The sequence below is a fragment of the Zeus faber genome, assembly GCF_960531495.2.
Source record: "Zeus faber genome assembly, chromosome: 21".
NCBI classification, from domain to species: domain Eukaryota; kingdom Metazoa; phylum Chordata; class Actinopteri; order Zeiformes; family Zeidae; genus Zeus; species Zeus faber.
Window position 1 is genome coordinate 12,765,501 of NC_137208.1, and position 17,500 is coordinate 12,783,000.

Sequence of the window (17,500 nt, forward strand, 5' to 3'; positions counted from 1 at the left end):
CTACATGCATGTGCTGTTAGGGGTTCGTTCGGTTAATATTTGTTAATATGTCAATTCTGAAAATTCAGAATTGACATATGTAATTTAATTTTTGGTCATTTTAAACGGTGCACCCTATTGACACTACACTACAAAGTAAAAATATAAATCCAACCCTGCCATTGCAGTGGGGTGTGAAGTGTGGATTCCAAGACCATTCACAACCTAAATGGAATAAAATACGGGGGGGTTTTTTGTGTTACGACGTTGTCGGAGAACAATTAGATTCGTTTTTTTGTGGAACAAAAAAAAACGAATTATTTTAAAAGTCTCATCTCAAATTAACATATGTGAGTTTAAGAGATTTCAGTGGAATCTAAACTGAGATACTGACCTTTGAACCCTGACCAGAGGTCACCTCTAAAGCCCTTTATCTCAGTAATTAAAAGAGCTACAAAAATAATGTCAACCGTTTTGGACAGCTCTGGACATGTACTTTTAGAGGGGTGGTAGTGTCAATAGGGGCGCAACTTAAAAATGGCCTAACATATAACTAAACATTTATAGAAGGATCATTTTGAACGTCCATAATAATTGTATAAATATTACACAATGTATATAATTATAATTAGTTTTTGCTCCTATAGACGTCACAAGTCCGTATTATAGCAACCCTGTTTTAAGAAAAACATGTCTTTTTTTGGGTTGTTATGGAGAAGTACCACAATACCCACAATCCTAAGTGTAACAGCGATATCTCTGATTGGAGGAGCTTGTTGTTACCAAGGAAATGTGTACCGCACTGGCTGATGGGTACACAGGCATGTAAACGCTGACATTTATATCCAGTTAAATTGTATCCGTGAATGAAATTCATAATGAGAGTATGAGCCTATATCCCTGTTTTCGCCAAACCTTGAATTTAATAGAGAATATTATTATTCTCTACTATGAATATTATACCATTCCATTGAATTTTCAATAGAGAAAAAGTAAAACCAGTATCCCGCTTTTATTTTATGCAAGTATGAACAAAAACAATGGTACACACATGCATCTTGGCAGCAGTGAGATAGCATTACAGAAACAACCTGGCTCTCATAAGGTGGACTAAATCGATCCATTTTAATCAGTGTATCATTCTGCTGCATGCACCTGCTGCATCTGTGTGACTTTGGCACACAGTTTGATCTTCGGATCAGCCGGTGCATTCCTCATCCCTACATGACTAAACAGAGTACTTTGGGAGCCAGGAGGGAGTATTGGTCGTCCAGATAGCAGATGACAAACTGCCCGGCTGCGGCACTTCTGGGACGATCTGTCTCCAGATTAGAGCAAAGCAAAACATAGACAGGGAGAAATCATTTTAGTTTAACTTTTTTTTTTTTTTAAGTTTGATTTGGATTTAGAAAACTTAATTATACACAGATATTTCACTTGCATATAACAACACTTGCATATAACGTCCGCGGTCTCTGGATCTCATGGATCCACTGCACATGCAGACAAGATGAGTAAAATGTGTATTTTGGGCGGTCCTGACATACTGTCGTCCAAATAAGATCCAGATCGATTCTTTGTGTGTTTGGCTGTTGTGTGTGTGTGTGTGTGTGTGTGTGTGTGTGTGTGTGTGTGTGTGTGTGTGTGTGTGTGTGTGTGTGTGTGTGTGTGTTTGTTTGTTCCTTAGCGTCAGTGTGTGGAGTACGCCCTCAAAGCGCGGCCGCTGCGTCGATACATCCCCAAGAACCCGTACCAGTACAAGGTGTGGTACGTGGTCAACTCCACCTACTTTGAGTACCTGATGTTCACGCTCATCCTCCTCAACACCATCTGTCTGGCCATGCAGGTGAGACACACTCACACACACACATACTCACACACTAAATAAAATACCACAGGCAAGACGGTCAGATGTTTTTGGCGCGTCTCTCTCCAGCACCATGGACAGACCCACGGCTTCAATGACGCCATGAACATCCTCAACATGCTATTTACCGGACTCTTCACTGTGGAGATGATCCTCAAACTCATCGCCTTCAAGCCCAGGGTAGGTCCTAAGACAAGATAAGACAAGATAAGATAAGATAAGATAAGAGTAGTAGACAACAGAACTGACTATTATCCAAAAGCACAAAGAGCACAGAACATTCTGAGGATTATAAGAACAGATAATATGTGACTCACCGCAGATTTTAGGTACATTTGGTGCCGTTTGACTTTCCTTTTTTTTCCAAGCCATTTGAAAGTGAAGAATCAGAGCTTTAAAACAAGGTGTCACTTGTGCGACGCAAGCAAATATTTGTAAAGCTATGGCTTGTTAACGATGAGGGTGCCGCAAACTGTGTTTCTGAGATAATCAGCCTCAAAGTTTTCCCCAGGCTTCATTCAGCCAGCTCCCAGAATGCAAATGTGTTGGAGGACCAACAAAGCCACATGGCTACTTGCCAAATGGCCGCTTGACACCCTGCTGAATGGGGACTTGACACCCTTCTGAATGGTGCAAACTCTGCCTTGTTCTTGTGTGTTGAGGGAATGCTGAACATCATCGATACACAATATCTTTGTTTTTAAAATAGCTTTTATTTTACAGTAAGAATATGCATGTTTTATAAAAGTGGAATTATTAAGAAGATTAAAAGTGCGACAAAACAACAAAATGTACAGTCTGTCAAAAATATTAATCTTCGTAAATCAACCTCGGTGTGTCATTTAATATATAAATGTGCGTATGCCAAATATCTTCAAAGTTCTTGGAGTTATTATGTGGGCTAACCCCAACCCTATCCCCGCTACACTCTGAGAGACTGTTTGGGGCTGCCTCTTTACATTTTCTTTTCGCCCCTGTCTGCATTTGCAGGTAAACTTGAGAATCTTGTCCATTGCTACTTGTTCATAATCTGCATCACCAACCTCAACGGACTTCATCACGTCATCAACTTCTTCCATTGTAACAACAACACGCGTATCGTCGGCCTCCCCCGGTGGTCCTTGAAAATATTCAGTTTCATCGTCACATTCAGGTTGAAATCCGCTGTTTGAAATTTTCTCCAAGTCTGTGATAATGCCGACGTCAGATTCAGCATCCCTGTCGGAGAAATGAAGTCCAGTACACACTGCTTACACTGATTTGGATCTATTGCACTGGTCAGATTGAGGTCCGTAATATGATTTAGAGCTTCCTCCACCCACCCCTCGTCATCCATAACAACACGGAGATTAACCTTTTCGCAGACAAGGGAAATCAAGGCTCCTCATCCTCCGCTTAAACCACCTGTTTACGGAAGTGAAGTCAGCTTTTCTTCTTCGTTGGTATACGCCGCCTACACAGCAAAGTATTCAGGTGTGTGTGTAAAACTAGTAAGATTTAAAGGTCAAAGCTCTATCAAAACAGTTTCACATTGTGACTTCACATCACATGGAATATGGAGGATTGATTTTCAACTGGACGTTCGTTTTAAAGGAAACGATTGATCGGCGTTTGCGCTGTTCATCGTCTCGGTAAGGGAACTGTGTTTCCCCATGTAATCTAACAGGAATATTTAACTCGACAGTTTAACATTTATCTACTATAATAGTTTGTAAATCAAACTCGGCCTTAAAAATTCGTTGAGAGATTAAAAATAAACCACAAAGGACTACAAATCTGGAAAAATCTAATTTTCCTAACTTATTTGGCGGCTCGTGCCGATTTTAGAAATGTGCGACATAGCTGGTTTTGCTGCGGTGGGTCACATATCCTTATAGGGTCCATCCCATTTAAACAGTAGGTTAGAGTAGAAGAGGCCTTTTTCGCTGTCTGAAGACATTTTTATCTACAGTATATTGTTAAACACAGTTTGACTTAATAATTATTTATTTTTTCTGATTGTTGCCGCCAAAATGGGGCTTTTCTCAAAACTACAGTTAACTTCATGCTGGCACAAAATCAAGCCAATTAAACAGACTTCCAATTCATGTTGTTAACCTTAGCTCTATTTTCCACTCCATGGCAAAATGTCAAAATGTGAAAATGGTCCGTACAATAGAGTAGAATTGGGTGCATTGCAGCCAATCAATCCTATTTGTGAATAATTGATTATTGCTGTTGTTGTTTGTTTGTTTGTTTGTTTTTTTTAACCCTTTAACCTTTATCATTTCCAGAAAATGGTCACAAAAATGATGTACATGAAAAGAGATTTGTGCATTTGAATGTGTGTATTTAATCAAATCTATTGGTGGGAAACCATAGGGGATCGACCAACAAAGTGAAAAAGAAACACAGAGAGTGACCGACAAAGTCTCCCCGTTAAAAAGCACTGCCACCGCACTGCAGAGCTCTGAGCCACGGCATCTGACATGAGAAGCACAGGGGGTGAGGTTGAGTCTAGTAAGAGATGTGATTGGGCAAGCCCAGTGTCAGTAGAAAAAATAAACCAATGAGCCACTGTCCCTGTTTTTTTGGGCCGGCTGTTGGACAATTTTTTTATATCGGCCTCATGTTGCACCAGCCCACCGGGAAAATGTCCGGTATGACAGATTATCAGTACACCCCTATACTGTATATAACTGTATAGCATTTATATCATGTCACTCCCATGGTGTGGATACATACTGGTAGTAAAGTCCACAAACTGTGATTTCTGACACGGGTCATACCTGAAATTTTAGTCATAGTTCTACCTTTTTTCCTGCTGTTGTGAAGATGAAAAGGAAAAAAAAATAGATGTGGATGCAACCCAAACTTAATTGCTTCAAAAAAGCAGCCTCGCTATATATGGATGGAACGTGATTTAAGGCTTAGTTCAAGGGCTTAACGGGGCCAGAATGATCAACTTGTCTCGTCTCGTTCCAAAAGTTGAATCAGAGTCCCGCTAAACGCAAATAGCACAAAGAGGCCTGGGAACAAAGTCTGACATTTATATGAAACTAAAAATAACCGCTTTCATGACAGAAAGATAGTTTGGAACTCTATGCAAATCATTCTAGGTTGAATTATTTATTAGGCTACGTTGGTTCAAAAGCACCGGTGTCATGATATGAACCACACAATGATTCCATCTTTAGATATTAACTTTCGAATTAGGCAGATCCACTTATTCAATTGAATGAAGCCAGTAAATATATATTTTTGAAATAATAATAATAATAATAATAATAATAATAATAATAATAATAATAATAATTAATAAAAACAACAATAATAAAAAAAATAGTAAAAATAACAATACAGTAATAATAATTGAAATGCAATATTTAAGTATGTATCTACATCTCTCTAATAATTGATAATAAATTAATAATAATGTCTCAAAAATACAATTATTGCTCTGAACTAATTTGACATTTTTCTCTGAGCTCGCAGGGTGCATGAGGACGTGCCGCCTTTTCATGGGTTTTATTGTATTAATTTCTTCCATTTCAGCAGCCGCGGGGACCGGCCCGGCACAGAGACTTACTCAAACGGTGTCGCAGCTCTGGCCGTTCCCAGTAGAAACAGCTGCTGCGAACATGGTTCCTACACGGGCCGCTCTGCTAATGCCTCGTCTCTCTCTCAGCAGGGGTCACAGCTGTAATGAACTGCAGCGCGATGCAGACACTATTTTCCGGACGTTAATGGCTACCCTGGCATTCTCTGTCCTTTGTCAGAGCTCCGATGTGGGACTACTGAATAACAAAAGATATTGATCTTCAATTCCATCAGAATCTAATCTATAGATCAAAATTTGAATGCCTGCAGTGGTGCATTCTTCTTCCTCGGAACGAATCCATTAAAAACTGTCTGCCTTGGATAGCGGGAAACAGCTGCGCAAAGCCCTGTGGTGCTTACGAGTTGTGCTGATGGGCGTTTTGAGCTTTATGATGATACTTGAGCTGCTGATGAGGGAATCAGAGGAGGCTTATTATAGATTAGCCTTATTGATCCTCTCTCCGCTTCCCCCCATAGCAGTTTATATACAGATCCAGTCTGTTTGATGCCAAAAACAATTTGGATGTTATTTACTTAAATGCATCCCTATGTTTTGGGTACTATGCATTTAAACAGTATATTCCATAGTTTTAGGTAGAACAGTTTCAAAAGCAGAGAGGAGAGCTTACTAAGGCTAGTGGGAAATGAGTCTCCTTGCCATAGAGTATTTTAAACGGTACAGAACTGTACCATGTGCCAATGCACCGTGCCCGGCTTGGTCCAGAATGCATCTCAGCTGTCTGAATTTCCGTTCCGAGCTGCGACAAAACGCATCATAAACCATTTTCTTCCCTTTCAAAGTGAAGTTGAGCGTCCACACCGGGAGGAAGTGCTGCAAGCTTTTATCTCAGACGTTTATCCCAACCCATGGGCCTCAAACTATTACCTGATTGCTCCACAACTTTAAAGGAAGCAGCTCTCCCAACACTGTTTTGGCCTGGAGTCCTGCAATAGCTTTTCATTAATGCTTCCTTTGTACCAGAGCCAATTATTAACTGTCTGCAATGACTAAAGTAATCAAAGTACTCTTGTGCTCTTGCTGCTGTAGAAAAGCCCCGAGATGCAGGTGAAGCACGGGCGCTGCAGCACCGGAATTAAACTCTTATTCTAACCGGCTTTCATTAATGAAATTGGAAAATTCCGCCCTTACTCGCTGAATGTGTATCAGGCCGGTTTGCCAAAATGGGAACAAAAAAAAACAACATTGTTCCCCAAACGCTGCGGAGTTTCGCCGCACGGCGTTATGCCACCCTGATGGGGGGCTGAAATTTGGCGAGTGGTGTTGTGCTCCCTCTTCTAACCTGCCTTTTTTACCACCCCCCATCCCCCCCCTCCTCCCGCTCACCTTATCCTCCGTAGGGTTACTTTAGTGATCCCTGGAATGTGTTTGATTTCCTCATCGTAATTGGCAGCATAATAGACGTCATTCTCAGTGAGATCAACGTAAGTAAGATCCCCCACTCTCGCTCTTCCTTGCTCTGTCTCCTCCTGCCATGGCTCTTTCTCTCTCTCTGTCTCTGTCTCTGTCCCCCCCCCCCCCCCCCCCCCCCCCCCTCGCTCTCTGACGTCCAAAATCATCTCTTTGTCTCTATCTCGTCTCCCACGCCTCGCCCGGGGCTCGTCCCCCCCTTCCTCTTTCGACCTTTGTCTCTGCTCCGTCTTCCTCTTCCTCTCTCTCCGCCTCTTCTCCCTCTATCCCTAAATTGAAAATGGCCGCCGCCACTCAAGGACCCCGTTCGCGGGGGGAGGGGGGGGGGGGGGGTTCTCTCGACGAGAAACAGGCGTGTCCCGCAGTCGTTCTCTCAAGAGCGTCGGAAGCAAACAGGGACAGGGATTAGACCCAAAGCGCTAGGATCCCGTCTCTTTAGTCCTGGAGACTAACGCTTCTTTTTTTTCCGTTCCACACACCGAAAGGTTTTCTGTTCTCGTTTTTGTTTTGTTTTTTGAAACAGACTGTGACATGTCCTCAGGTTTGATTCCCTCACTAACAAATCTAACACACTAACCAACCACAGCAGCCCTCGCAACCCTCCTATCGCTGACTGCAGCTGCAGGGTTTTTTTTGGTTGTTATTCCGTTGCAATCTGTTGTTTATTGTCGTTGTTGTTGTTGTTGTTGTTGTTGTTGTTGTTGTTGTTGTTGTTAATGTTTTCCTCTCATGGACAAGCATGACTGGTCGCTGCTGCTCTTCCTCCACTGCCCATCTCTTCCAGACTTGGCTCCTTTATTTTAATTTTCTTTTCTTTTCTTTTCTTTTTTTTCCTCTATTATTTAATTCTTTCCCTCTTTGCTCCGAATGTAAAGAAACACAAAAAACACTCATGTATGTTTAACGTTTATCTTATTTTTTCTCCTCTCTCCTTTGATTTTCTTTTTCTCCATTTCAATTGTCTTATGGTTTGTCTTTTCTTGTGTTTCTTTCTTTTTTATGTGTTCTTCCTTTCTTTCCTTTTTTCTGTCCGCCCCAACGCAGCATTATTTTGTTGATGCATGGAACACGTTTGATGCCTTGATAGTTGTGGGTAGCATTGTTGACATAGCGATCACTGAGGTTAACGTAAGTAGTCCAACTCCCTCCCTCCCTCCCCGCCTGCCTGCTCTGCCATTCCCACACGCACAAACACACCCGAGCACCGATACCTATCTCTGATAACATCCGAAATGCTTAGAAAACCTATGCAACAAGCAAATATAAGAAAAAAGAACGGCTAAACGCCAGGCGATCAACATAAAGTGCAACGCCTGTATTGTATTTTTTATTTTTTTCCCTTGGTTTGCATTTTATGACGTGGGGGTAAAAATGTAATCATGCCCTCCGTCTCGATTCCCTTTTAAACATGCGTGACGCAAAACGGATGCAAGCATGGTAAAACGTTGTGCCATCCATGGACATTGAATTTCACGTATCTTTTAACGTCAAGATAAAAAAATAAATAAAAACATCCAGTGTGGTGGTTCTCGACTGGTTTGGCTGTTTTGTCCTCGTCATTAAGTCACGACCCAAACACAATGACAGCCACACCCCGCAACTGAAAAACAGTGTTTTAAAATAAAAGCACGGCAACAGAACTGTAGTGCACTTCAAAACAATATGTTTATAGACATTTGAAAAAGTGGATGTATGTGCCCGCAGTTCACTCGACCCAGTTTTGGGTCGAGACCCATCAGTTGAGAACTTCCGATCCAGAGTGTTGAAAGCCACAAATTATTGTAGGCCAATTTTTTTTCTTACATTTCTGGTATTTCTCTGCATTTCCTTACATTTGTAATTCGCAGATAGGTATTAAAGCCTTGTTTTGCTGAGCATTTACAGCACCAAACAACAAACTATTGCATTTGTCAATAGAACACAATATTATCGCATTGTCTCAGCATTTGGTTTTCACATTTTTGGTTTATTTTTACTTGTAATCATTGCAGTTGAGGGTGTTCATAACCCAAGCATGATCGACACTGAGTAGAATGACATAAAGGTGTTATATTATGGTATATTCAGACAAGGGAGCCAACTCAAATGCACTAAATGAAATCAAATAAAAAACCGGGCCTCTGATGAATGCCTGGGGCGGGGTCTACACAAACAAATAAAAGCCTGCCTCAAATACAGACCAGTGGAAAAACCGATCGGAAACATCCGAAACAAAGAAAATAAAAACGCTATGTTTTTATTGTCTGTGTATTTGATTTACTCCATTTCCTACTGCTGCGTAGCAGAGCGCTTCCTGGGGCAAACGCCTCGCGCCGAGCGCTCTCGCTCCCCAGCGCTCCAAGCAGGAAGTGGTGCGTTCAGGGCAAACTCGGAAAAACTGTAATTCCCCTGTCGGCTACCACCACCAGTGCGACTTTTAGGGTGGCTTTGCTGATTGCATGGCATGTCACCCAGACGGAGGTTTGATTTAAATTTGATACAAAAATATTATCAAATATCCTTATTAAACGGAGGGAATTAGGTATAAAATCCTGCCTCTGATATAAGCTTGGTTCCAATAAAGGCCTGGTACCCTCTGCAGTTGAGGTAAATAGTCATTATTTGATGATATATGTATAAATATTAATTTAGTAATAGCAGACGCTACACAATCAGGGGGAGAAAGGGAACATGAACCCTTTAAAATTAAAAGCATTCCTCTTGTTTTAAATATAAGTTCTTTGTTGTGGGACTATTTATTAGGTTCCTATTGTTCGTTGGAGCTCTGCACCCCAACATCTAATGTGATTTTCGGATACGAGAAGTCGAGAATTTCTCTGACTCCCAGCTTCCTAAATGACACCAATCAGCATAAGCCTGTCTTCAAAATGCGAGTAACATAAAAAGCGATCTCTTGCTTCCCGCTAAAGACTTCGATTCAACAATTTTAATTACAACAATAAAAGCCTTGGGACATGGCGGGTTGCTGTGACATTTGGTCATTTGCCGCTTGGTCATGAAACAATTTGCCCCTGTGTCAGATGGGTTAGACAGGGAAACAAACAGAAACATGGGCATATATTATTCAAATGGCTGAGTACATATAAGTACTTTTGAGATCAGAGATCGGAGCAGGTACTTCACCTCTGTTTGGCCAGAAATATGCACCCTTGTCATCTATGCAGTTCAACAACTCAGCTCTTTACCCCTTGGTTTGGATCTTTGCTCTGGGTTGTTTTTTTTGGGTTGATTGGTTTTAATCCAGTTGTTTTCTCTCTAACTCGTAACCTAAAGGCATGCCCCCCATTCTTTTATTTCCTTTCCTTTCTGGTGAGCTTTAATCATTCGGGTGATGAGACGCCCAGGCTAGTATATTGTCTTGAACTGCTGGTTTTTCCTCTTGTTTTTTTCCGTTTGTTTGTTTGTTTGTTTGTTTGTGTGTTTGTTTGTTTGTTTGTTTGTTTTTAAGAAACCCTCCGCACTTTTTACCCAGCGAGAATGAAGACATTTTCACTGAGACATTTTGAAATTTTAGCCTGTTATTGCACTTCATCGGGCACAAAATGTAAATCACTGCCCTGCAATATAACAAACGCTGAAGGAGCCACGTGGTTGCAGCAAAGAAAAGCCGAGAGCCATCTTTCTTTTCTTGCTGCCCTGGGTGCTCGGTAAAGTGCAGTGATGGGCCAACCTTTGAAAAAGTCTCATTTCCCCGCACAAATCAAATATCCCCACTGTGCTGCTTTGTCCCTCAACACAAGGTGTTGGATTGGACCAGCTCTTTGTTGCCGTCAGAAAACCAGATTCCCCCTTCTGATGCGAGGCCTCCTATATTCAACCTAGCAACCTGCGGGTGCTTCTTAAATCGTACTTTTTATTTTTCCCTTTTTCTATGTATTTGATTTGGTTTGAGTAGAAGTAGTCTGAAGAGGTTTGGTCGTACTTTGCACTGAGCGGTGTCTTGCAAATGATGCCAGTGTGACTGCATCTTTGTCTCTCCCCTCTCTTTCCCTCCCCCCTCTTCCGGAATGCCTCTTCCTGTTCATCTTTCCGTCATCTCTCTCTCTCTCTCTCCCTCTCTCTCTCTCTCTCTCTCCCTCGCTCTCTTTTCTCATCGCCTCTCCCTTTACCCGTATCTGGATTCCTATTTCTCTCCCGGTTGGTTTGAGGGGATGCTTGCTCACCCGAAATGCAAGCTGGGCAACACGGGTCCGTCATGCATGCACAGAGTCTGGGTACCGGTCGGCCCGGTTGATCGTACCGCTTTGACGAATCGGAAAAAAAGAAAAAGGCTGCTTTGTTGCAAAGCGGCGCCATTCTTCAAGAGACCTGTGTTGCCTACTGAACTGACAGATGTTGCTTGACAAAAAAAAAAAAAAAAAAAGACGTGCAGTGTGAAACAATCGATTTTGACACAAAGTACTTAATAATTTGTGGGCTGCTGCTGTGAGCTGCTAAAGTACTGGCATTCACAGCAGCTCCAGTCAGAATGAACTGTATTTATTATTGTATTTATTTATTATATTATTTTCCCACACTGAGATTCAATTAGCTACAATGACATTACACCATTCTAATGTGACACAACTCTTTGATGGCCACGGAATCAATTAGCCTCCATCGGAGTTATTTTATAGATCAGAAGTATTCAAATGAACCAAAATGCTGGAGAGCATTTTTTTTTTGCCAGACAAGAGTTGATTTTGGGGCCGTCACTCTCCTACACAATCCTGCAACTATCATGCCAAATATGCAGTAAACCAACATAAACATGACTCACTCCTTCAGTCCACCACCTTTACCGCCTCCAGCTCACCGTAGCATGAAACAAACACACACAGTATACATCCTCTCTTTCTTTCTTCCTTCAATTGTTCTTTTTTTACCCCCCCCCCCCCCCAATTTCCCCAACTCTCTCTGAACCGCTTTACTCAGTGGCTCTTTTAACTCTGTCCGCCACCAATTACCCTCTCTCTGTCTTCTAAGAATTTGGTGACAACAAACCACAATGGCTTTGTGAATTGTTGCAAACAGCAATCACAAAAAAGCGGGAGAGTACAACGGAATGAACCATTTTGCAATACCTTTAAATTCCTAAATTATCTCTACTTTCCTTTCTTTAATTCTCCTTTCATCGCTCCCTCTTTTTGCCTTTCCCTTCTTTTCCCTGTCTTAATTTTTCCATTACCAGAAATCCCTCCAGATCAAATCAGAATGCTTAAAATGGTGCAGTGACTTGTCACTGGTATTATTATTATTATTATTATTATTATTATTATTATTATTATTATTATTATTATTATACACTTAAAGTTACTGAGCCATGCACTGATCAGCTGATTTCATTCACTGGTGAGACTTCTGGGTCAAATCCACGTCGTTGATGCAAAATCCCAAATTGGAATTTTTGTTTCTAAACAAAATTTTCACCTCTACTTAAAGTGAAACACTAAGGATTTTGAGAGAACAAAACGTTTACATCTGTGCAGCGCAGATTCAAGTCTTTTAGTCCAATCGTGTCATTTCGAGAGCAGTCTTGCAGTATTGGGTGTGAGCAGCCGACACGCCTCCCTTGGCGGCATAATCGTCTGGATGTTTTCCATTGTGTTACTCACACTTGTTGAGGGCCTTGATTTCCCAAAAGCATCCCAGGTCTAGGTTCATCTTAAGCCATTTGCCTCAATGGAACTAACATGATATCACCGGATAATGACTGTGTTATTTCAATGGAAGAACTCGGTCATTGTCCCGCAACACCTTGGATGCATTTGGCAAACCTACCGTAGGCAGCGTTCTTCAAACCCTGCTGCCATACTGTTGCCCTTCAGCTGGCTGAAAGACAGAGATAGCTACAGAGACGCCCTTCTGCCCTTGACCGCCCAACACACACTTTCCCTCTGTCTGTCGCTCTCTCTTTCTGACACACAGGCAGACACATGCGTCATACATCATGCATCACATGCACAACACACCCCAAATCGGGTACACAAGCACACACATACATCCAAATTATTATTCCCTCGAGGCATTGGGAAAATGCATCCCAATATCCTTCGACTTCAGTATGCTTCAATATTGATGTGCTCCGAAATGGAAACCTGTGACTTGTAGTGTGATGAATTTCAGTTTTTCCACCTACACTTGGGAGCGTAGGATACTCCACACATATGAGCATATGCACACACACACACACACACACACACACACACACACACACACACACACACACACGGCGAGGCGCCGCTCTCGTGCTGATCTTTGTTGCCTTTCCTTAAAGCCAGCTGACTCCTCCTCGTCCTCTTCGTCCTCCTCTTCTTCCTCTTCCTCCTCTCACCCCCCTGTGGTAAGACCAATGGTACGCCCCAACGGTAACCTCGTCCGCCTTCGGCTCCCTTTCTCCTCCTCTTCCCCCCCTCCACCATCCGTCCACCCCCTCCACCCTTCCATCCCTCCCTCTGCCCACTGCCAATGGTATGGTCCAAACTCTCGGCCAATCATCCGTCTTTGGATCTGTCTATTCTCACGGCTTCCATTGACTTCTCCTCCACTCTCTGCCCTCACAGCTAACTACTGCAGCATGCAAGCAGTCGTAATTGTGTAATTATATATTGTGTGTATGTATATACATATATATACATATAATGTGTATATATTCATATTGTGTTTATATATAGTATATATCTAGTGTATATAGTATATATAATGAGCAAGAGTGTGTGCGTGCGTGCGTGTGTGCGTGCGTGTGTGTGTGTGTGTGTGTGTGTGTGTGTGAAAGGATAACAAGTTGCACGGGTGCAATAAATATAAATTTCGTTTTTTGTGACTTTTGTGCATGGCTACTCTTGTTGCCATAGCGACCACTGCCGCTACCACTCCATAGCTTGATGGCGTACCCCCCCTCCTCCCATCTCTATGGGTGTCATCTCCTCAGTGCTTTGTCATTGATGCAAACCATCATGCTTTCACACTATCTATCTATCTATCTATCTATCTATCTATCTATCTATCTATCTATCTATCTATCTATCCTGTTTGTTTATCTGTGTGTCTGAGAAATTCAGACGTTACTTTGCCTTTGGCGTCTCTTCATCTTCTACCTCTTCTTCTCTTTCTCCCTCTTTCTTTTCCTTCTATCCTCCCCCTCTCCTCTGTCTCCCTCTGACTTTGTTGGTGCTACAGTCCCCACTATGGCCCACTTGTAGTATTACATGGAGTATAGACCCTTTTTTTGTGTTTCACATTTGAAGACTTTGTCATTTTCTAAATATCTGCCAGTGTAGTTTGGAACAACTCACATGGTGCATTACTTAAAGCATTTTTTTTTTTACTGAAAATTAAGGTCAAGCAACACCGGTGCAGTGTAGTTTTCCGTGAACAGCTAAACAAAATAAATGTAATAGGTCATTTATAATACAATGCACTTTATAATTTTTTATTCAATTAATTTAGAACATTCTTTACAGCCTAGCTCCTCCATAGTTTTAACATATTGGATTGAAATATGAATGGTTATATTTGTAAAATCTTGACCTCTAATCTGCATAACATTGTGTTTGACAGTAACGCATCATGTGAGTTGCCTCAAACCACACCCGCAGGGTCGTGGAATGTGACGCGTCCGCGTGTGAGAGCACTCACTGTGTTCTCACTGGCTTTAAAATACACGAGTTACTTCTTCATGGGAAACACCGCTATGGCAACAAACAGATTCATCAGATCAAAATGTGTGTCTTTAGAATTTACTGTTACTTTTCTATCGGTAGGATCATTGTCAAGTTTGGTACATGGTGTTGTTAGTGAGTCAGGGTTGTTTTGAGTTATGATTGGTTTTCATCCATCTATTAGTGATTGTTATCAGTGAAAAACATATCCCTGTATTTCTTAGTGTAGTTGTCATTGCTGTTGATGAGATTACGTGTTGCCGAAAGTAATCAAGTCTGTTCGGCAAAGTTGTGTCCCTTTAGTCTTTCAATATGGAGGAAGCAACAGCGCAATAAATAAATAACCGGTCCCAGAATAGCTCTCAGCTAGATGGCTGAATATTTCATCGTTGAGTTATTTACTTTGGTTGGTGGCGTTAGAGTTGGACCGAAAGTCAGTGCCGTGGAGCCTCGGAAACCTTTTGCCCACTTTAGAAACGTTTTATCTCTTAGGTACGCCTATTTGTTTTGCTTGGAAAAGCCCTGCAGAACGAAGCCCTTCATGGTGATTAAAGCGAGTGTTTCTATTAAACAAAAACAGAAGGTTATATCGACAAGAAGATATTTCTGCCAGCAGTGAAATGGAATTATTTGATTGAAGGTACCCCCCACCCCACTACAATAAAGTATTGTTGAGCCATGTTTTTTTTTTTACACCTGAAGTTGTTTGCATATGCATATGAATCACAACCCAGCGTGGTCTCACATTTGCATTGGAGTCTAATTCTTAAGAAATATTCTCCAGTCAGAATACAAGAATGCAGTAGATTCCTGGATAACAAAGCATCCTAAGTTGCATGTTGTGTATGAAAGGTGCAATACAAATAAAGGTTCGGGTTATTATTATTATTATTATTATTATTATTATTATTATTATTGTTGTTGTTGTTGTTGTTGTTGTTGTTGGTGTTGTCATTATTATTATAAAGCCCCTGATTTTTTAATAGTTCACCAGTAGAGTCAAAACACGTCACATGTCAGAATTGATTGCACAACTGTGCAATTCTGGCTCTTTTCAGGGAAATGAAAACGTCTGGTAGTCTCTGTTTGTTGCCAAGTGTTTACATGAAGCCTTTTAATATGAGCGTGATTGCCCGATTCTCTCCCAAAATCTCTTTTGTCAGTTGGTTTTGATGGGACTTTTCAGGACGCATTTTTCCACCTATTAACTATGCCTGTGTGTGTGTGTGTGTGTGTGTGTGTGTGTGTGTGTGTGTGTGTGTGTGTGTGTGTGTGTGTGTGTGTGTGTGCGTGTGCGTGCGTGTGTGTGTGTGTGTGCGTGTGTCGGTGTGTGTGTGTGTGTGTGTGTGCGTGCGTGTGTTGGTGTGTGTGTGTGCGTGCTTGCGTGCATGTGTGTGTGTGCTTTTATGTGCATTTTACACGACCACCTATGTTTGAATGAATACAAAAACATATGTTATTATATGTCTGTGTCTTTTGTGTTTGTCTTTTCTATATTTTTATTATCTATTCTATTTGCATGTTAAATCTTTCACTTTCTCTCTTTCATCATTTTACATTTGTGTTTGTATTTTCCTCACTTTTTGTTGTGCATCTGTATGTGTGTGCATGTGTATACATTTGTGTGTGTGTGTGTGTGGTGTGTGCGTGTGCATGTGTAAATACATATGTATATATGTGTACGTATACGTATACATATGTGTATATGTCCATGCACTACGTGTGTGTGTGTGTCTTTGGGTGTGTGTGTGTGTGTGTGTGTGTGTGTGTGTGTGTGTGTGTGTGTGTGCGCGTGCATGTGCCTGCATGCGTGCACGCGTGCGTGCGTGTATGCGTGCGTGTGTGTGCGTGGCCGTCCTCATGCGTCCTGTGTGTTTTTAATAAAAAAACACTAAACCCCACCAAAAGGGACTGCAGAACTCTGAAGAGAACGCCAGGATCTCCATCACCTTCTTCCGGCTGTTCCGCGTGATGAGGCTGGTGAAGCTGTTGTCTCGCGGGGAAGGGATTCGGACCCTGCTGTGGACCTTCATCAAATCTTTCCAAGTGAGGGGAGAACCGGACACAACATGCTAGGGCAGGGAGGCTGGGTTTACACAGGTCACGAACCCGGGAGATTCGAAGTTTGAACAGAGCCACGGCTCAGGTCGATTTATTTGATAGAACTAACAACAGGAGAATAAATGTAACCCACGTGCCAAGGAGGTTCAATGCTGCGTCGGAAATGGCGTACTACATACTGCAAAACAAGCTGGGTTTTCGGACACGCTACGTTGTCATACAGCCGCACCACTTCTCTCTAGTGCTTTACGCCCGAGCGTATCCCACAATGCATTGTGGGATACGCTTGCCAGCGTCCATTGTTAGCGTAGCGTCCATTGTTTGCATACTACGATATTTCAATGGATGTAATATTTCATCCTTGTACTTATTTGATGCAATATGCACACCTACTAACTTGGCACACAAAATAGGAGAGTTAATACAAACATCCTAAATAATATGGTAAATACCAACATCCTAGACAGCCCTGTAGGCATTCCATAGCAGGAGGTTGCATATCCACCAAAATGATTATAATTAATCACAGTGGGTTTTGTGGCCCCAAGTTTATTTGTCTGTGAGCTGTTTTATTCCATTCTGAAAATGTAAAGGTTCGGTGTCATCATACTCATTTACATCCAAATGACATGCATCCATTTGTGTGCCGGTTGGAATTGATTTGGTGGCCATACACACTTATCCAGCCAGTCAGTTATTCAGTCAATTCACGCACCCCGAAGCTGCTGATTCTGAAAGTCTTAAAAAAGATCAGATCAGCGTCATGCGGGATTAAAAAGGAACTCACTCTTCGTTCTTGTGTAAATCCAACCTCGGGGTCTCAGGGGCCCACCTCCCTTTCTCTTGTCTCGTCACTCCTTCGGTCAGCTTAGAGGTTAGACGACTCACCGGGGACGGTGACAGGGGCGCGCAGGCAGGGGGTGTTGATCAACCTCTTCTAATCTC

At 41.9% G+C, this 17,500-nt stretch overlaps 1 protein-coding gene across 1 annotated transcript in view; it reads left to right on the forward strand.

Annotated features, from left to right (window-relative positions):
* cacna1c (calcium channel, voltage-dependent, L type, alpha 1C subunit) overlaps positions 1–17,500 on the forward strand; it is a gene marked incomplete at both ends in the record, with an annotated part of 237,654 nt that overhangs the window by 203,255 nt on the left and 16,899 nt on the right. The window contains 5 exons of the mRNA XM_080022715.1: positions 1,667–1,825; positions 1,916–2,026; positions 6,785–6,868; positions 13,111–13,188; positions 16,403–16,540. Coding sequence (XP_079878841.1) covers positions 1,667–1,825; positions 1,916–2,026; positions 6,785–6,868; positions 13,111–13,188; positions 16,403–16,540 — 570 coding nt within the window. The remainder of the gene's footprint in view (positions 1–1,666; positions 1,826–1,915; positions 2,027–6,784; positions 6,869–13,110; positions 13,189–16,402; positions 16,541–17,500) is intronic.